General features: G+C 38.9%; 1 protein-coding gene across 2 annotated transcripts in view; it reads right to left on the bottom strand.

Moving 5' to 3' along the window:
- LOC114702518 (zona pellucida binding protein) overlaps nucleotides 1-22,872 on the bottom strand; it is a 172,806-nt gene extending 149,934 nt beyond the window's left edge. For both annotated transcript variants that reach the window (XM_028882973.2, XM_037208990.1), the window contains exons 1-2: nucleotides 21,831-22,872; nucleotides 19,624-19,704 (exon numbers count right to left, since the gene is read on the bottom strand). In XM_028882973.2, the coding sequence (XP_028738806.1) occupies nucleotides 19,624-19,704; nucleotides 21,831-22,137 (388 nt within the window). In that variant the 5' untranslated portion in view covers nucleotides 22,138-22,872. The remainder of the gene's footprint in view (nucleotides 1-19,623; nucleotides 19,705-21,830) is intronic.
- Nucleotides 22,873-22,883: the final 11 nt, after the last annotated feature.

Genomic DNA, 22,883 nt, shown 5'->3' with positions numbered 1-22,883 from the left:
AGCAACTTCTTAGAACAAAAAGGTTTTCTTCATACCAGGTGCTTCAAGCTATGTGACAAGCTACGTAGCTATCACATACTCCTTCCCCCTCTCTGCCAGAAAGGGTGGCATAGGGAAATAAGGCAGTTTTATTTCAGTGACTTATAGCTTCTTTCACCTAACCACTTGTAAGATTGTAGTTGAGCGCATTTATGATAGACTCATAACATTTCACCTAACCACTTATAAGAATATATTTTGAGCACATAAATTCCTTTTCTGATTTATTCCAGCCCTGACTCCACCTCTATTCACTCACCTTTTGGGTTGTAAATGAAGTTGACCAGGATGGCTCTGGTGGGGACCTTGCAAGTCTTATATTATATTGTAAACATAAGAGTGTTGCTGTTTTGGTGAGATATAGACTAGTTCTCTGAGAGGATGAGGCAGAATTATGGTGGCAGAGGAATAAAGTGGATGAATGAAAGAGCTCTGTGTGTTTATAGATTCTTTTCACAAAAATCACTCGCACTGATAGTAGTGTCTCTTCTGGGCCCCTGAGAAGGAGATTATTAGGGCTGGACTATAATAATTCCCGTAAGCCTTGAAACCCATCAACAGATGAACAGATCAGAAAACATGGAACATTTTAAGAATGGATTATTATTCAACTGTTTAAAAAATCATGAAATTTCAGGTAAATGAATGGAGCTAGAAAAAAATCATCCTGAGTAAGGTAACCCAGACCCCAAGAGACAAATAAGGTATATTCTCTTATATGTGAATGTTAACTTTTAAGCTTTCAATAGGCATACTACTATGTGAATAACCACAGAGGTTAGGTGTGGAATAAGGAACTGGGGGGGTGGAAGGATAGCTATAAATAGAATATATAGTTAGATAGAAATAAAGGGGAGACTGGAACAGGACAGTCAAATGGAAAGAGGAGTGAAGAGGGGGTAGAAAAGGGAATACACAGGACTGCTAACCCTAAGGGCTTTTGATAGGTCATATGGAAACCTACTATAGCAGAAGCTTCTCAAAACACATATATATATTTGAAAAAAATCTAACATGGAAGACAAAGCCCAAACAAGACATCTCTCACCATCATATGAAACCTCAAGTCCAGGAATGGGTTAAATCTAATTGAGTTGTTGGCCAAAACAGCCCTGTGGGAACCCTAAACCACCCAGGCTATCCCCCAAGGCTATTGGTTGCTCTCTACAAGCTGACAGTAAGGTCCTATTGCTGAAGACAACATCTAATATCTCACTTGACACAGAGAAGTTGAGCTGGTGTCTAACTAGAACTATCACCCCTACTGACTAATGTTCCAGAGGAGAAAGCTAACTACCAACCCATCTACTACCAACCGACCTACAAACCATGTCATCTACAATGGTGATTTGCTTTCATGAAACACTGGTGAAACAATAGCTTATATCAAGAAAGAAAAGAAAAGAAAAGACACAAATAAGAAAGGAAAAAGCTAAATCATCCTTATTAAGAAACAACATTATACATAAAATGCCTTAGACTCCACAAGCAAAGTTTTATCTCTAGTAAGCACTTTCAGAAAAATATCAAGACAAAAATGCAACACACCAATTTCAATAGCTTTTCTATATACCAGTAAGAAACAAACTTAGAAAGAGACTAGGAAACAAACCCCATTCACAATAGCCTTTTAACAATACCTAGGGAAAAATAAAACAAAAAGTATAACAAAAAACTTGAAAACACACAAAAAAAGAAACTTAAAAGATAGAAAGACTCCTATGTTCATAGATTGGTAGAATTAGTACTATGAACATGCCTGTATTACTGAAAACAACCTACAGATTCAACACACTCTCCATCAAAATGCCAATGGCATTCAGTTTCTTCATAGAAATAGAAAAGAATTCAAAAACTCATGTGAAAGTTCAAATGACCCCAAATAGCCAAAGACATCCTAAGGAAAAAACCAGCACTGCTAGAGGTACCACAATATCTAAATTTAAATTGCATGACAGTATAATCATAACAAAAAAGCATAATACTGGCACAAAACAGACATACAGACCAATCCAATTGCCCAGAGGAACCAAAAATGAACCAACACAGATACAGATACAGTTACATGTCCCAAAAAAAGTGGTACAAAAACGTACCTCAGACAAAAAGTAGCCTCCCCAGTAAATGGAAGGAAACAGATACTCGCATATGAAAGACTAGAAGTATATTTCTAACATTCATCTTCCACAAAAAAAATCAACTCAACATAGAGCAAGGATCTCAATGTACAGCCTGAAACTTTGAAACTACCAGGAGAAAAATACTTCAATATATAGGCTGAGGCAAAGGTTTTCTGAATAGGACCACAACATCTCAGAAAACAATGAGAATGACAAATGGAATTGCATGAAATTAAGGAGCCACTGCACACCAAAGAAAACAATTAACAGAGTCAACAGAATGGAAGAAAATCTTTGACAGCTATTACTCTATCAACAGACTATTATCTGTAATATATTTTTTAATTCAAAAGTTAAACACTATAATAGCAAATGTTCAAATCAGAAATGAGAATGTAAACTGAAGAGATAACTTTCAAAATAAGGTATACCCAATAAGATTCCCTGGGAGAAACTAATTTTTTCTTTTGTAAGTGGTTGCTAACTGGAGATAGCTTCTTGGTTGGGAATGAGACCTTCTGTCTACTTCCCCATCTCAGCACCAACCCTCCATCTGATTTGGGTCTGTGCAGGTCATATACACGCTGTCACAGTCTCTGTAAATTCATAAATGTATCTTGTTGTGTCTGAAAGACAGTTTCTTTGGTATCATCCATCCCCTCTGGCTCTACCTTCTCTTCTATGTATTTCTGAGCCCTTGGACAAAGCATTTGATGAAGACATCCCATTTAGGGCTGAGTTTTCCAAGGTCTCTCACTATTTGCACACTGTCCAGTTTCTCTCTGTGTCTCTCTCTGTGTCTCTCTCTCTCTGTCTCTCTCTCTCCCTCTCTCTCCCTCTCCCACTCTCCCTCTCCTTCTCTCTCCCTCTCTCTTCCCTCCTTCTCCCTCTCTTCCCTCTCCCTGTCCCTCTCCCTCTCACCTTACAAGTCCTTCACATATATGGCTTCTGGTTTTGTGGTTTTATGGGATTTGTGACTATGCGAAGGAATGAGTGGTTTTCTGTGTCTATATTTGTATCTTGTGCCTTTCTTGGGCTCTTTTCCTTCTGTTTGTTTGTTGTATTTTATCTTTCTTCTGTTGTGTTTGTTTTTTGTTTTACCTTATTATATTTTATTATTATCCCTTAGATGCCAGTTTACTTTCTAATTGGAGACAGAAAGGGGTGGATCTGGATGAGACAGGAGGTAGGAAGGAACTGGGAAAAGCAGAGGGAGGGGAAGGAAACTGTTATCAGGATATGTTGTATGAAAAAAATCTATTTTCAATAAAATAAAACAAAAAAGAAATGCAAATGTCCAATAAATACATGAAAAAGAAGTCAACATCCTTAGCCACTCATCAAGTGTAAGTTAGGACCTGTTGAGATTCCATTCCATTTAGAGTGGCTACCATCATGACAACATGGTACATAGACACTATGAAATACTATTCAGCCATAAAGAAAAATGAAATCATGAATTTTGAGGGCAAGTGGGTGGAACTAGGAAAGATCATATTGAGTGAAGTAACCCAGGCCCAGAAAGACAAATATAGCATGTTCTCTCTCACTGGAGGCTCCTAGATCCAAATCTTCAGATATGAGTACATGACTTGAAGTAACTGCAGAAACCTGGAGTAGGGAAGTGTAAGGGGGTAGTGGGGTGTAGTAGAGAGGGAAATAGCAGGGGAAATGGGGAAAATAGGGATCTCTAATTAGGGAAGGAAGGGGAAGTAAATACAGAAGAAGGAGGGGGAAATTACAAAATAGTAAGAATGCCTAAAAGTCAAAAGGAATCATACTATTAACTATCTACCTAAAAATAACTATAATACATAATACAAATGAAATTTTCCCATTTGGGCTGATAATGCTCGCTCTAACAGCCAAAGACCACCTAATAAAAAACCCAGCAACAGGCATGAAAAGTCCTCTTTTGAACTGTTAGTCAGGGTTGTCTGAGAGACTCCCAAAACATCACAGGTTATTGTTCTTCCACCCAGAGGTGGAAGGTAAATACCTATTGCTGAAGACAGCATGCACATCAGATTCAGGACCCAGAGGTCCCTGAGCTAGAACCTGAATGCCTCCTCCCTAAGGACTAGCTTTCATGGCAACAGAAGGTACCATACAAACTTCCAAAGGAAAGAAACAACCAATAAGTAGTCCTACCTAATTATGATACCTATGAACTACAACCACCAGAATGGCACAATAGCCTTAAGGGTGCAGTAGTGTCATGCATACCTTGGCAATAAACCACAGCTCTTGGACTCAAGACCTGATCAACACGAGGGAAATCCTAGGACTAGAAACCTATCCAACCACACAGGACTAGTGAAGCCATGGATCTTGGAGAAGAACCTGTAGCCACCACTTCACTGAACCAGCATAATAATCTCTAATAACATTTTAAATATTTGTCCTTACACCCACAGTTAAGTCAAGGAATTGTCTTTTTGCAACAAAGTGAAGCCACTATAGAAAAATATAAGCAGTCAAAATGTAGAGTTGTCAATTCCAGTCCCTCTACAACACAACTCCAGCACCTGGGGCTCAGAGATCCTTCCTGAAGAGAACGTGAATAGATTGTAAGAGCCAAAAAAACAGGTAGTTGGCTGTGAGATTATGTCTCCAAGGAATATCAAAAGCTCCACTCTTGAAGTCCCACGACATGATTGCCTAAACAGGAGCTAAATGAGGATAATCCCAACAGACACGCTAACACGGATGACTGGAAAGCTCAGGAGGAGGCTTCAGCCCTACACAAAGAACTATAGGCAACTAAGGGACCCATCCCCCAAGACCTCAGGGGCTCCCTGAGACACAGACACCCCCTGCATCAATCGAATGAAGAGTGCCCGCACCACTGGAGGCACAGGCAGTATCTGCACCGATTGAAGGAAGAGATGGGTAGACCCCAGTGCAAGAATACATTCAACAACATAAAGAGTAATATGGCACCACCAGAACCTAGCAGTTCTATAACAGCAAGACCTGAACATCCCAACATAGAAGAAACAGAAGAAAACAACATTAAAAATAACTTTATGAAGATTATAGAGGTCTTTAAAGAGGAAATGAAAAATTCATTAAAGAAATCAAAGAAGAGAGAATCTCTGGTGTTGAAGATGTGATGCAAAAACAATAAAATACTGGCAAACCATATCCAAGAACATATAAAAAAAATCATCTGCCATGAACAAGTAGGCTTCATCCCAGAAATGCAGGGATGGTTCAACATAGGAAAATTTGTCAGTGTAATCTACCATATAAACAAACTGAAAGAAAAAAAAGCACATGATCATCTCATTAGATGCTGAAAAAGCCTTCAACAAAATCCAATACCCCTTCATGATAAAGATCTTGGAGAGATCAGGAATACAAGGAACATACTTAAACATAATAAAAAAAATTACAGCAAGCTGACAATCAACATCAAATTAAACGGAGAAAAACTCAAAGCAATTCCACTAAAATCAGGAACAAGACAAGGCTATTCATTCTCCCCATACCTATTCAAAACAGTATTCAAAGTTCTAGCTAGAGCAATAAGACAAGAAAAGGAGATCAAGGGTATACACACTGGAAAGGAAGAAGTCAAACTTTTGCTATTTGCAGATGATATGATAGTATACACAAGTGACCCCAAAAACTCTACCAGGGAACTCCTACAGCTAATAAACACCTTCAGTAATGTGGCAGGATACAAGATTAACTCAAAAAAATGAGGATCCCTCCTATATATGGGCCAAAAAAGAAATCAGCCACAAATAATAGCCACAAATAATACAAAATACCAGGGCTGGACAGATGGCTCAGAGGTTAAGAGCACTGGCTACTCTTCCAGAGGTCCTGAGTTCAATTCCCAGCAACCATATGGTGGCTCACAATCATTTGTAAAGAGGTCTGGTGTCCTCTTCTGGCCTGCAGGTGAAACGCTATATACATAATAAATCTTAGAGAGAAAAAATAATACAAAATACCTTGGGGTAACTCTAACTAACCTAATGAAAGAGCTGTACAGCAAGAACTTTGAGTCTTTGAAGAAAGAAACTGAAGAAGATATCAGAAAATGGAAAGATCTCCCATGCTCATGGATAGGTAGAGCCAACATAATAAAAAATAGCAACCTTACCAAAAGCAATCTACAGATTCAATGCAATCCCCATCAAAATCCCAATACAACAATTCTTCACAGACCTTGAAAGAACAATACTCAACTTCATATGGAAAAATAAAATTCCCAGGATAGCTACAAAAATCCTGTACAATAAAGCAACTTCTGGATCACAATCCCTGACTTCAATAGTAATAAAAATAGCTTGGTATTGGCATAAAAATAGACATGTGGAGCAATAGAATCAAATTGAAGAACCTGACATTAATCCACACAACTATGAACACATGATTCTTGACAAAGAAGTCAGAACTGTACCATGCAAAATAGAAAGCATCTTCAACAAATGGTGCTGGTATTAACTGGGTGTCAACAGGTAGAAGATTTCAAATAGATCCATATCTATCACCATGAACAAAACTCAAGTCCAAATGGATCAAAGATATCAACATAAATCCAGAACTCATTAGCACAAGTGATCACTTCCTAAATATTACAGAATGGGAAAAGATCTTCACCAACCCCACATCTGACAGAGGGCTGATATCCAAAGTATATAAAAGAACTCAAGAAACTATACATCAAAATACCAAATAATCCAATTAAAAATTGGGATAGAGATCTAAACAGAGAATTCTCAACAGAAGAATCTCAAATGGCCAAAAGACATTTAAGGAATTGCTCAACATCCTTGGTCATCAGGGAAATACAAGTCAAAACAAGTTTGAGATACCATCTTACACCTGTCAGAATGGCTAAGATCAAAAACACTCAGGACAGCTTGTGTTGGAAAGGATGCGGAGTAAGGGCAACACTCCTCCACTGTTGGTGGGAGTGCAAACTTGTACAGCCACTTTGGGAATCAGTATGGCAACTTCTCAGAAAATTGGGAATCAATCTACCTCAAGGCCCAATGATACCACTCTTGTGCATTTACCCAAGGCATGCTCAATCATACCACAAGGACATTTGCTCAACTATATTCATAGCACCATTATTCATAATAGCCAGAACCTGGAAACAACCTAGATGCCTCTCAACCAAAGGATGAATAAAGAAAACATGGTACATTTATATAATGGAGTATTACTCAGCTGTTAAAATCAATGACATCATGAAATTTGCAGACAAATGGATGGAACTAGAAAATATCATCCTGAGTGAGGTAACCCAGACTCAGAAAGACAAACATGGTATGTACTCACTCACTAGTGAATATTAGATGTAAAGCAAAGGATAACCAGACTACAAGCCACAGCTCCAAGAAGCTGGGGACAAGGAAGACCCAAAGAGGGATGTATGGATCACCCTGGGATAGGGAAATAAAGACAACTCCTGGGAAAACTGGGGGTAGGGAGTAGGGGAGAGGTAGAGGGGAGGGGATGGGGGATGAGAACATGAGGGAACTGGATCGTGGAGCTAAGGGAGGGACAGAGTGGTAGCATGATGAAAGAGATATCTTGATAGAGAGAGACATTATGGGTTTAGGGAGAAACCTGGTGCTAGGGAAATTCCCAGAAATCTACAAGGATGACCACAGCTAAGACTATTAGCAATAATGGAGAGGGTGCCTGAACTGGCCTTCCCCTGTAATCAGATTGGTGAATACCTTAATTGTCATCATAGAGCCTTCATCCAGTAACTGATGGAAGCAGACACAGAGATGTACAACCAAGCACTGGGCTGAGCTCTGGGAGTCTAGTTGAAGAGAGAGAGGAGGGATTATTTGAACAAGGGAGGTCAAAATCATTATGTGGAAATCTACAGAGCCAACTGAATCAAGCTTGTGGGAACTCACAAACTTTAGACCAACAGCTGTGGAGCCTACATGGGACTTAACTAGGCCCTCTGCATACAGGAGACAGTTGTGTAGTTTGGTCTGCTTGAAGGTGCCCTGGCAGTGGGATCAGGATCTATCCCTGGTGCATGAACTGGCTTTTTGGAGCCCATTCCCTATGATGGGATGCCTTGTTCAACCTTGATGCAAGGAGGAGAGGCTTGGTCCTGCCTCCACTGAATGTACCAGGCTTTGTTGACTCCCCATGGGAGCCCTTACCCTTTTAGAAGAGTGGATGGGGCGTGGATTGGGCTGGGGTTGGAGTAGGAAAAGGAATGGGAGGAGGAACTGTAGTCGGTATGTAAAATGAATTAAAAATTTTTTAAAAATAAATTATAGGAGAGCCAATAGCCTAACAACCACTAGAGGGAGTAAATAAATTCAAATGCCTACAATTTTCTTCTCTCAGAGGCTCTAAGAGTTTCTTCAAAGACCCTCTGGACATTTTTACTGGATTTTATAATATACTGGATTGTATAGTTTGATGCATTGAAATAACTGCAGGAAGTACATTATTCAAAATTCTTAAGAAAAAAAACAGTGAATGACATTTGGAACATTGAAAAATTGTAACACATTTCAGACAACAGAACATCAAATTTATGCATAAGAATGGGCACATGTCCAGGACTGTGTACATTCATGCAAACACTAAATTCTCACCTCTGAATGAAATTGAGGTTCTACACACCTTAAATATAACTGCCAGCTGCCTGGTAAGAAACTAAAGTTACACCCCTAAAAAAGACATGGAGAACCCTCAGGAAAGGATAAAGGGCTAGCTGGTGGCAAGAGTTTCAGTTTCTGGCTAATCATCAGTCTAAATTAATTGTCAGAGACCTCAGTATTAATGAGCAAGTAAACAAAAATTAGCCAAAATCACAACCATATCTTGAGAAAGCAAAATAATCTTATTTTCAGAATCACTATGCTATATTATTTTAAATGTCCAGTTTTCAAATAAAAAAAGACATTAAAAAATCCAAGAAATATGCATGTAAAACATAGTCAATTGAAACTAACTTTGAAAAAAAATAACTGTTTGACTCAAATAATTAAAATATTAAATTTGCTATTTTTAAATATGAACCAAGAAAACTATACCTAAAGTACTAATAAAAATATGGAATACAGTTACTTCAAACAGAGAATATCAATAAAAAGATTAAAAGAAACCAGAAGAAATTCCAAGTTAAAAAGTGTAATAACTGAAATGAAAAGGCCAATCTCAGGGATCAGCAGGTGACTGAGCAGCCGGAAGGAACAGGAGCCTTTAAGAAAAGCCACTTGGGGATTATCTTGGCTGAGAGACAAGAAAATGAAAATAAAGATAAATGAGCCATGGCTTGGACATAAGGGAAATCATCACTGCAAAAAATCATCACTGCACCAGAGTCCTAGGAAAGGTAGGGGAGATAATTACAGAGAGTGTTTGAAGAAATTTTGTTATTACTTCCCCAAATTTGCAAATATCATAAATCTACAAATTTAAGATCACTGAAATTTAGCAAGGCAAAACTCAAGAAGATACACACCCAGACACTTTATGATCCATGAGAATCTATAAACAAAGAGAATCATGAAAACAGAGAAGTAACTAGTTATATATAAGTGATCCTTAACTAACAGTTTGTTTCTCATTTCTTCTTTAGAAGATATGATTAAATATAAAATCTGAATAAGCTTAAAAGCAGAATTACTATTAACATATATTTCTACAGATGGATTCACCAGCAAATTGTATCAAATAATTAAAGTAAAGTTAACAATAATCTTTCACAAACTATTTCAAGAAATATGAGCAGGAAATATACCACAGTCTGTTCTACAAAGTTACCATCACCCTAACACTAAAATCAAATGAAATGCTCAGAGACTACAAGCCTTTATGAAACAGACCTCACAGTACCAGCAAAGAAATCCATTGTCACAAAAAGGACTATAGTGGGCCAGTGAGATGGCTCAGCAGGTAAAGGCACTTTTCACAATGCCTGACAAATTGACCTTAATTTCCAGGACCCATATAATTGAAGGAGAGCACCAATTCCTTTAAGCTGTCCTCTGATCTTCACACACAGTTCATAGCATTCATACACACCCCTCCCAACCTCCCAGCTATACAAATATCAAATCCAACACCCTTCACAGTGAAAACACTCAAAACAAAACAGAAGGGATCATCTTCAGTGAGATTAAGAACATCTTTAAAAACACAGTTAACATTAGTCTGAATACTCAAAAACTGAGATATTCCCTTTCCCCTAAGATAGAGGCAACACAAAGTCATTATTGATGAGGAAGTTCTAAATGAAGCAACTTGTAAGAAAAAAAACTGCATTCATACCAGAAACAACAGCATGCAGCTAACTTCAGGTGTCATAGTTTGCATGGAAAATACTAAAGAATACCCCGCAAAGAGAGCTAATAAATAAATTATACAAATGGAAAGGTATAATATCAATATGAAAATGTTAACAGCATGTCTCTACACCAGCAACAAATAATCTAAAAACTAGCTAAATTAAATTCCTTTAATTTAAATTCATTTAAAATAGCATTAAAATGAAATAAGTAGGAAGAAACAATAGAACTACAAAACTTAAAGTCAGTAAATTACAAAGTGCTCTAGGCCCTAGGACCAGGGGTACAACCCGTGCCCCTCTACCCTCACCCATTACAGCCCAGTTGCAGGCCAGCAAGCAAGACTCCTGCAGGGAGGCACCCACCCTTCCCCCAGTGGACCTTGTAATCTACAAATCCTGCTCCTTCCCCTAACCTATCCATCCCAGCAGACTGCAGCTGCTCCCTGAGACACAGACCCCACCAGCTCTGACTGGTCCAAGAAGTGAGTGACTGTTCTCCCCAGACTCTAGGCCAGAGGCCCAGGAGCACAACATGTGTCCCCCTACCCTCACCCATTACAGTCCCAGCTGCAGGCCAGCAGGCAAGTCTTCTGTGGACAGACTTTCCCACTACCACCACCCGTTGGACCCTGTAATCTACAAGTCCAACTCTGTCCCCCAAACCCACCCACCCTCCCAAGACCCCAGCTCCCAGAGACACAAACACTGCCAGTGCCAACTGGACCAAGAACAGCTCCCTGAGACACAGACACCCCTTGCACCGACTGAAGGAAAAGATGGGAAGATGGCAGTGCAAGAATACATTCAACAACACAAAGAGCAATATGGCACCACCAGGACCTAGCGGTTTTACTACCAACAAGACCTGAACATCCCAACATAGAAGAAACAGAAGAAAACAACCTTAAAATTGAATTTATGAAGATGATAGAAGCCTTTAAAGAGAAAATGAAAAATTCCTTAAAGAAATAGAGGAAAAGACAAACAAAAAATTGGAAGAAATCAATAAAGCCCTTAAAGAAAGTCAAGAAAACAAAGAAAAAGCAATCAAACAGGTGAAGGAAACAGTTCAAGACTTGAAAATTGAAATAGAGGAAATAAAAAAGAAACAAACCGAGAGGATGCTAGAAATAGAAAATCTGAGTAAACAAACAGGAACTACAGATGCAAGCATAACCAACAGGACGCAAGAGATAGAAGAAAGTATCTTTAGTGTTAAAAATACAATAGAGGAAATAGATTCTTTGCTCAAAGAAAACATTAAAGTCAACAAAGTCATAACACAAAATCTGGAAATCTGGGATACCATGAAAAGACCAAACCTAAGAATAACAGACCAGCCGGGCGGTGGTGGCGCACGCCTTTAATCCCAGCACTCGGGAGGCAGAGGCAGGCGGATCTCTGTGAGTTCGAGGCCAGCCTGGGCTACCAAGTGAGTTCCAGGAAAGGCGCAAAGCTACACAGAGAAACCCTGTCTCGAAAAACCAAAAAAAAAAAAAAAAAAAAAAAAAAAAAGAATAATAGACCTAGAAAAAGGAGAAGAATACCAACTCAAAGGCACAGAAAATATATTCCTCAAAATCATTGAAGAAAACTTTCCTAACCTAAAGGAGAAAATACCTATGAAGATACAAGATTACAGAAAACAAAATAGACTAGACTAAAAATAAAAGTCTCCTCACCACACAATAATCAAAGCACTAAACATTCAGAATAAAGAAAGAATATTAAGAACAGCAAAGGAAAAAGGCCAAGTGACTTATAAAGGCAGAACCATCAGAATAACACCCAATTTCTCAATGGAGACTCTGAAAGCTAGAAGTCATGCACAGACGTTATGCAGACACTAAGAAACTATAAATGCCGGCCCAGATTACTAGACGCAACAAAACAATCACCACAGAAGGAGTAAACACGATATTCCAAGACAAAACCAGATTTAAACAATACCTATCCACAAATCCAGCCCTACAGAAAACACAAGTAGGAAAACTCCAACCGAAGGAAGTTAGATGTACCCACAAAACACAGACAATAGATAATCCCACACCAGCATCCCATAGAAGGAAAACACACATACACTACCACCAAAAAATAACAGGAATTAATAATCACTGGTCATTAATATCCTTTAATATCAATGTGCTCGATTAGCCTATAAAAATACACAGGCTAACAAAATGGGCACAAAAACAGAATCATCCTTCTGCTGCATACAAGAAACACATCTCAACTTCAAAGACAGACACTACCTCAGAATAACGTATTGGGAAAAGACTTTTCAATCAAATAGACTTAAGAAGCTAGCTAGTGTAGCTAACCTAACAAAATAGACTTTAAACTAAAATTAATCAAAAGAGATTGAGAAGGACATTACATATTCATCACAGGAAAAAATCCATCAAGATGAAGTGTCAATTCTTAACATTTATGCTCCAAATACAAGGGCACCCACATATGTAAAAAAAACATTACTAAAGCTTAAATCACACATCAAACCCCACACTCTAATAGTGGGAGACTTCAACACCCCACTCTCACCAATCAACAGGTCTTCCAGACAGAAACTTAATAAAGAAATATGGGTACTAACAGACGTTGTGAATGAAATGGACTTAATATACATCTACAGAACATTTCACCAAACACAAAAGAATATAGCTTCTTCTCAGCACCTCATGGAACCTTCTTTAAAACTGACTACATACTCAGTCATAAAGCAAATCTCAACAGATACAAAAAAAATGGAATAACCTCTTGTATTTTATCAGATCATCATGGCTTAAAGCTAGAACTCAACAACAAGATAAATTATAGAAAGCATACAAACTCATGGAAACTAAATAATGCTGAACAGAATCACCACTGGGTCAAAGAAGAAATAAAGAAAGAAATTAAAGACATCCTAGCATTCAATGAAAATGAATGTACAATCTACCCAAACTTATGGGACACTATGAAAGCAGTACTAAGAGAAAAGTTCATAGCACTAAATGCCTACATAAAGAAGTTGGAGAAGTCTCACACTAGCAACTTAACAGAAATCCTGAAATCTCTAGACCAAAAAAGAAGCAAACTCACCCAGAAGGAATAGACACCAGGAAATAATCAAATTGAGGACTGAAATCAATAAAAGAGAAACAAAGAGAACAATACAAAGAATTAATGAAACAATAAGTTGGTTGTTTGAAAAAATAAACAAGATAGACAAACCCTTATCCAAACTAACCAAAAGGCACAAAGAATATCCAATTAACAAAATCAGAAACAAAAAGGGAGACATAACAACAGACAAGGAGGAAATTCAGAGGATCATCAGGTCATACTTCAAAAGCCTGTACTATACAAAATCGGAAAATCTAAAAGAAATGGATAATTTTCTGGATAGGTACCACACCCCAAATTAAGTCAAGACTAGATAAAACATTCAAATAGACCTATAACCCCTATAAAATTAGAAGCAGTCATTAAAAGTCTCCCAACATAAATAAATAAATAAATAAATAAATAAATAAATAAATAAATAAATAAGCAAGCAAGCCCAGGGCCAGATGGTTTCAGCCCAGAATTCTACAAGGAGTTCAAATAATAGTTAATACCAATGCTCCTTAAATTGTTCCACAAAAAAAAATGTTCCACACAATAGAAACAGAAGGAACATTATCAAACTCTTTCTATGAGGCTACAGTTACCCTGATACCTAAACCACACAAAGATGCAACAAAGAAAGATAATTACAGACCAGTCTCCCTCATGAACATTGATGCCAAAATACTCAATAAAATACTGGCAAACTGAATCCAAGAACACATCAAAAAAATCATCTGCCATGAACAAGTAGGCTTCATCCCAGAAATGCAGGAAAATATGTCAATGTAATCCACCATATAAACAAACTGAAAGAAAAAAAAACACATGATCATCTCATTAGATGCTAAAAAAGCCTTCAACAAAATCCAATACCCCTTCATGATAAAGATCTTGGAGAGATCAGGAATACAAGGAACATACTTAAACATAATAAAGAAAATTTACAGCAAACTGACAGTCAACATCAAATTAAACGGAGAGAGACTCAAAGCAATTCCGCTAAAATCAGGAACAAGACAAGGCTGTTCATTCTCCCCATACCTATTCAATATAGTATTCAAAGTTCTAGCTAGAGCAATAAGACAACAAAAGGAGATCAAGGGGATACACACTGGAAAAGAAGTCAAACTTTTGCTATTTGCAGATGATATGATAGTATACATAAGTGACCCCCAAAATTCTACCATAGAACTCCTACAGTAATGTGGCAGGATACAAGATTAACTCAAAAAAATCAAGAACCCTCCTATATACAAATGATAAACAGGCCAAGAAAGAAATCAGAGAGACATTATCCTTTACAATAGCCACAAATAATATAAACTCTATTGGGGAACTCTAACCAAGCAAGTGAAAGACCTCTTTGACATGAACTTTAAGTCCTTGAAGAAAGAAACTGAAGAAGATATCAGAAAAAGGAAAGATCTCCCATGCTCATGGATAGGTGGAACCAATATAAAAATGGCAATCTTACCAAAAGCAATCTACAGTTTCAAAGCAATCCCCATCAAAATCCCAATACAATTCTTCACAGACCTTGAAAGAACAATACTCAACTTCATATTGAAAAATAAAAAACCCAGAATAGCTAAAACAATCCTGTACAATAAAGCAACCTCTGGAGGCATCACCATCCCTGATCTCAAGCTCTACTATAGAGCTATAGTAATAAAAACAGCTTGGTATTGGTATAAAAACAGACATGTGGACCAATGGAATCAAACTGAAGACCCTGACATTAATCCACACACCTATGAACACCTGATTTTTGACAAAGAAGCCAAAACTGTACCATAGAAAAAAGAAAGCATCTTCAACAAATGGTGCTGGTATAACTGGATATCAACATGCAGAAGATTACAAATAGATCTATATCTGTAGCCATGCACAAAACTCAAGTCCAAGTGGATCAAAGACCTCAACATAAATCAAGCTACACTGAACCTGATAAAAAAAGAAAGTAGAAAGTACACCTGAACGCATTGGCACTGGAGATCACTTCCTAAATATAACACCAGTAGTACAGACACTAAGAGCAACAATTATTAAATGGGACCTCCTGAAATTGAAAAGCTTCTCTAAGGCAAAGGACATAGTAAATAAGACACAACATCCTACAGAATGGGAAAAGATCTTCATTAACCCCACATCTGACAGAGGGCTAATTATAGTAGAATACTTTAAGGTGTGTTACTTCTGTTTATGTTGCATTTGTTTAACTCTTTGAAGCTGTGTTACTGTGCCCATTTAACACACCTGATGGGATAATAAAGAACTGAATGGCCAATAGCAAGGCAAGAGAGAGATAGGCGGGCTGGCAGGCAGAGAGGATAAACAGGAGAAATCTGGGAGGAGAGGTCTAGGAGCCAGAGAAGGAAGAGGACTTCAGGGACCAGCCACCCAACCACCCAGCTACACAGCAAGCTAGGGAGTAAGAGTAAGATTTACAGGAGTAAGAGAACAGGAAAAGCCCAGAGGGAAAAGACAGATGGGATAATTTAAGATAAGGAAAGCTAGTTAGAAACTAAGACAAGCTGAGGCCAGACATTCATAAGTAATAATAAGCTTCCATGTGTAATTTATTTGAGAGCTGGGTGGCAGGCCCACAAACAAAGAGCAAAGGGGAAAAAAATAACAACAGCTGATCTCCAACATATGTAGAGAACTCAAGGAACTAGACATCAAAATACTGAACAATCCAATTAAAAACTGGGCTACAGAGCTTAACAAAGAATTCTCAACAGAAGAATCTCAAATGGCCAAAAACCATTTAAGGAATTGCTCAGCATCCTTAGTCATCAGGGAAATACAAGTCAAAACAAGTTTGAGATACCATCTTACACCTGTCAGAATGGCTAAGATCAAAAACACTGAGGACAGCTTATGTTGGAGAGGATGCGGATCAAGGGGGACACTCCTCTACTGTTGGTGGGAATGCAAACTTGTACAGCCACTTTGGGAATCAGTATGTCAACTTCTCAGAAAATTGGGAATCAATCTACCTCAAGACCCAATTATACCACTCTTGTGCATATACTCAAGGCATATCAATCATACCACAAGGAAATTTGCTCAACTATATTCATAGCAGCATTATTCATAATAGCCAGAACCTAGAAACAACCTAGATGCCCCTCAACCAAAGGAGGGGTAAAGAAAATATAGTACATATACACAATGGAGTACTACTCAACTGTAAAAATCAATGACATCATGAAATTTGCAGACAAATGGATGGAACTAGAAAATATCATCCTGAGTGAGGTAACCCAGACTCAGAAAGACAAACATGGTATGTACTCACTCATTAGTGGATATTAGATGTAAAGCAAAGGATAATCAGACTATAAGCCACACCTCCAGAGAAGCTAGGAAACAAGGAGGACCCTAAGAGGGACATATGGATCGCCTTGGGAAAGGGAAACAGATGATATATCCATGAGTAAACTGAGGATAGGGGAGCAATAGAGGGGAGGGAATTGGGCATAATACCATGAGAGAATAGGATGGTCGACATGGGGGAGGGATAGAGTGGGAGAGCAATGAAAGAGATGTCTTGATAGAGGGAGACATTATAGAGTTGGGGAGAAACCTGGCACTAGGGAAATTCCCAGGAATCCATGAGGATGACCCCAGATTAAACTACTAGCAATAGTGGAGAGGGTGCCTGAACTGGTCTTCCCCTGTAATCAGATTGGTGAATACCTTAATTGTCATCATAGAGCCTTCATCCAGTAACTGATAGAAGCAGATAAAGAGATACACAACCAAGCACTGGACTGAGCTCTTGGAGTCCAGTTGAAGAGAGAGAGGAAGGATTATTTGAACAAGGGAGGTCAAAATCATTATGTGGAGATCTACAGAGCCAACTGAATCAAGCTCGTGGGAACTCACAAACTTTAGACCAACAGCTGTGGAGCCTACATGGGACTTAACTAGGCCCTCTGCATATAGGAGACAGTTGTGTAGCTTGGTCTGCTTGAGGGGCCCTTGGCAGTGGGATCAGGATCTATCCCTGGTGCATGAGCTGGCTTTTTGGAGCCCATTCCCTATGTCAGGGGAGGACGCCTTGCTCAGCCTTGATGCATGGTGGAGGAGCTCGGTCCTGCCTCAACTGAATATTCCTGGCTTTGCTGACTCCCCATGGAGCCTTTACCTTTTTGGAGGAAGGGATGAGGGGTGAGTGGCAGGGGATAGGAAAGCTGGGGGGAGTGGGAGGAGGGATAAGACGGGAATCTGAGGTTGGTATGTAAAATGAATTTTAAAAATTCTTAAATATATTTTTTAAAAAGAATAATTGGGAACTTACACTCCAGTTTAAAAAGAAAAAGAAAACTACAAAGCAACATGAAGATAAATTAGGCTTAAATAAATGTGAAGTTACTTAATGTTCATTGAGTGAAAGGATTAATAAGTGGCAAAAATTGATCTATAGGTTCAGTTCAACTCCTATTTTAAAAGCCCAATGTACTTTTTGTTGAAATTGGTACTGATTATAGAATTGATGTAGAAATGCATGGGACCCACAGTAGTAACAAAAAAAAAAATCTTAAAGAGAACAAAAATGAAGGCTTTGCATTTAATCATTTAGAGACTTACTATAAAGCAACAACAATCTAAATAACAAAGATGTTGGCATAAGAAACAGAAATGCAGACCAATGGACCAGAGTGGAGAGCCCATTACTACTAACCCCACAGCCAAATAACAGTGACAAGATAGACTTCAACAACATGACAGTAATACACTAATGTATCAAAAGCAAAAATGAACTCAGAATGGATCATAGTGAAGACTGTGAGACTCTTAAAAGGAAACAAAGAATAAACTAAGACTATCAAAGTTTAAAATGTACTTTTCAAAAAGACTTAAAAAGTAAAAATATAATTTGCAGAATAGGAGGAAATGTTTGCAAGTCATATTGTTTAATAAGCATCCTACAGTCAGGATACTATATAGTATTATATACAGTATTAGTACATAATAAAAAAACACTCTACAACTCAACAAAAACAACAAAAAGTAAGAGCCAGATATGGTCTCAAATAGGCATTCTTGCAAAAAGATACCTACATATTATATAGATATATATGAGAAGAGGCACCTCATTAGTATTAGGAGCATGCAACTCAAAAACCACAATAAGCTATCATTTCACACACAACTAGGATGGTCAGAGTAAAAATGGATAGATAGGAACAAGTGTTGTTGTGAATGTTAGGAAGTTTGAACCTTCATATACTGCTGCTATGAAGGAAAACAAGTTCAGGCCCTCTGGAAAGCATTTTAGCAGTTCTTCAATATGTTGAATATATAATTGATATGTTAGCCACAAACTATTCTCCTACAATATATACTTAAGAGAAATAAAAACATACATTCATATACAAAAATATTATTCAACTATAAAATGAAGTATTTACACAATCTCAACAAAAAAAAAACTGCCATCACACAAAATGAACACAAAGGTCATATAATGTGTGATTTTACTTAAGTCCAAAACAACAAATACCAAAGAAAGTATTAGCAGTGTTCGGGGACCGGGAATACTTGCTCAGTGAACATAGGAGCTTCTTTACAATACAGTAACAATGTGGAATTAGAGAGTTCTGATGGCTGTCAACCTTGTCAACAAACTACAAAACATGCAAGAAGGCATTTTGTGGCAAATAAAATGAACTCAATGAAAGTTCCAAAAAGTTGCAGCTGCTGTGTCACATATGAGTACTCTGAAAGCATATATCCAAAATCTTTATGGTGTTTAGATCTCAAATGAAAATTATTTTAGCATATTTAAGCTTCCACATTTAATATTATAGTGAGCAGTGTATCTGTTACAAGTAAAATCACTATAGGAAACTTTAGTTAACTTTTAGATTTAATTTTTCTTTGCACGCAGAATTAGACTTGAATAATTCCAGCTCTACAGAAACCACTTTAATTCAGCTCCACAGAAGGAAACCGACCTTCGGGAAGGAGAGTAACTGGGGACCATTAGCTTTTTCAACAGGACTGTCAAATTGTAAACGGATGCTAGTAACATTCTATTATTGAAAAGCTATTCATGAGTACCGGGAAAATGTGATGATCCCACTATTTTCAGTGAATCTTGAATCAAGCGAAAACTTCTTGGCAATCGAGCCAAATATCCAACTATGAAAAACAAAAAGAAAAAACAGTGATTTAAGCCTGTCTTGTAAAAATTCCAAAATATTAAAATAAGAGTATCTTGCCTCCATTGCAAAAAGTATAAATCAGTTTTCTATGACTGCTATATACTGTTCTGCATACTCCTTAAAGAATTTAATATACCTATGACTTACACCTGTTATAAAACTTAACCCAACCTTTCTGTGCCTACTTCTAATACTCTCCTGCCTTACAGGACCCAATCAGAACCCTCCCCCCTCAAGTCCCCCTCCCATCCTCATTACTCGGCTATTGTAACTGGCATCTCTCTTTTAACAATCTACAATGAAATGCAGTTATTCATACACATACATCATTTTTCTTGGTACAAACTCCATTGATGGAAGCACCAGTGTTTAAGTCAACTTATCAAGAATCATTTGCAAGCACCTTGCCTTTGACATGGAAACTATTAAAACAATGACTATGAAAAACATCCTGCTAGTCTTCATTCATTGTTGAATGAACACATATGACAGCATGATGCTGTGAACAGAATGAATGGGGAAGACCATGCAATGGCTGTAAAGCATTAACCCCAAAGAGTCTTAACAACAAGGAGAGATCATGGCTTTAAAGGCTAGAGTGGAGTTTAATGGAAATTCTACCACATACTGAAATTGAGAAAGTTACTTTAAACTACCAGTTAGGGGGTTTCATCTGCAAAATGAGATTGACAGTAATTCCAACCTTACAGGTTTATCATAGGAGCTGTGAAGTGCTATAAGTATCAGCCTTTACTACTCAGAGTTTACATTTTAAGATGCTAATTGCTTATCCTATTTTTGATAGTCCTTATTGGAGAAAAAAGAAAGGCAGGCAAAACTTTAAAACAAAAACACAAACTTTCATTACCAGGTATATGGCCAAGAACCACATTCCAATGCATCTTTCTTAGACAGAATAATTAAAGACAATTTATTCTCACAGAACTATCTTTGCACCAAACACCTGGTCTATATTATATAAGGAGTAATCGTCATTCCCCCCCCCCATCGTGTCTTAGTATGCTTTCTGTTACTGTGATAAACATTTTGCCAAAATCAGCTTGGAGGGGAATATAGAGAGGGTTCATTTCACCTTACAGGTTGTACATTGTCCAGGAAAGCCAAGGCAAGGACTCAAGCACAAACTTGGGAGGCAGGAAGCGAAGCAGAAGCATGGAGGAACACTACTTGCAGGGTTGCTTCCTCAGCCTTCCTCAGCTTGCTTTCTTACACAGCCCAGGACCACCTGCCCAGGGATGGCACCACCCCTAGACAACTGGCCCCTCCCATATAGAAAGCAATTAGGAAAATACCCCTACAGACACGTTCTGGGGTCAATCTGATAGAGACAAATCTTCAATGGAGGTTTCCTATTCTCAGGTGGCTATAGTTTGTGTCAAGTTAACAAAAATTAAAAAGTCCCATTTCTTTCCTTTCTCTGCCATCTTCCTTTCTTCACATTCCTTCTGTTTGTATCCTTGGTTACTTTATCTTTTCATTCTCCCTTATATGAACAAATTTTAACTTCTGACAAGTGTTACCTCTAGTACATTTCTTTAGGATCTATGGGACACAGCTTATTGTTAGTAAGTTGAAACACACAAATGCAGCCAAACTCTTCCACTTAAAAAGCAAACCTAGTAAACGCTCTTTTCTTTCTCCAGCATAAATATAATTTGAAACAGTGAGAAGTGTTACAGTTTAGTCTTAGAAACGCCAGCTACACCCTGCATTTTACATCCAGAACCAACAGAGGGCGCTCCGCTATCAAGGATGTTTTAAGGCTCGCTGGGTTCACAACACATCACTTTCTGTACATCTCTGTACACACATCTCTGAAACACAAAGCTGGCGAGGACCCACGGACCTCAGTTTATTAGGGCACTTTTCATTTAAAGCTTCACGTTTGAATAAATAATCTCCTGATTGTTCAAACCGCGACCTTCTCTGCGCACACGCAGTTCTCTTTGGGACGCCTACACAAATCAAGGCTCTCCCTGGCGCAGCGTCAGCCGCAGAGGGTTAGAGGGTTTCTTTGTGTGAGCCGGGGTCACGTGACTCGGGGCCAACGCAATGCGCCCGCCATGCGGCGCCGAGCCTCACCTGCAGGGGGCGCCCGCAGCAAGGCGGAGAGCAGGACGGCGGCCACCGACAGCGCCGAGAGCGTGGAGCCCGCGGCCCCAGCCCGCCGCCGGCCCCGCGGAGCCCGGCCCGGGGCCAAGGCCTCCATCCACACGCCACCGCCGCCGGCCGAGCCTCGGCGCTGAAGGCCGTTACCTGGCGCGCGCCCACCCGCCGCCGGAAGTTGGCGGACGGCGGGCCGGAAGGACGGACCGACGGACACGCCGCCACTTCCGCTCGGGCCGCCTGGGGCAGGTGTGCTAGCTTGGGAGCTGGCTTGGGCGCACATGGGAGGCAGGGGCGTCGGTCCCCGAGGGGGCTCCTTTGCCTTTGAGGTCACCGCACCACCCACCCAGGGAGCCCTCCAGAACCTCAATGTCTTGTCAGAGATTCCAAAGCTGGGAGAAGAATCTTGTGCCCCCAAGTTCTAACTGCTTCTCTGTGGTGCCTGGGGTCGGCGGGAAAGCCCTTCTTACCACCCTGGCGGTGTACTACATTTCAGCCTTTGGGTGCCCACTCATGGCTGCACATCCTGAGAACTAGTGACAGTGCGTGTACAGCCCTCGTGAAGTTTCCGACGATAGTCATGCCAACCGTTTGTACAATGTCCATGTGTGGAACTTCACGGAAGATAGATGCAGTGGACACCTAGGAGGGATTAAAGGTGTTGCCTAAAGAGATGGCATAATGGCAAAACAGAGGAAATGACCATAGATGAAATTGAAGATCACCTTTCATAACCTGGATTCAGGAAAACATACCAAGCCAGCTAAGCGGCCGTTTATAATGAAAACGTATTTTAAATGGAAAGAGAATCATACATCCACTTTGCTGCCTTTGAAAGGATTTAATGATAGTCGAGATATGATGGAAATAAATCTTATATAAATATTTTGAACAACTATTCTTTTCAAAACTATTGTTTTGAAAAACAATCTGGCTTCACTTTAATATGAAGAAATGAGTGGTACTGGGTGGACAAAAACTCACTGACTTTCATGTTTTGATATATTGTATCCAGGACTTCATGCTGAA

The sequence above is a fragment of the Peromyscus leucopus genome, chromosome 10, assembly GCF_004664715.2.
Source record: "Peromyscus leucopus breed LL Stock chromosome 10, UCI_PerLeu_2.1, whole genome shotgun sequence".
Taxonomy (NCBI): domain Eukaryota; kingdom Metazoa; phylum Chordata; class Mammalia; order Rodentia; family Cricetidae; genus Peromyscus; species Peromyscus leucopus.
This window is presented reverse-complemented; position numbering and strand designations above follow the sequence as displayed.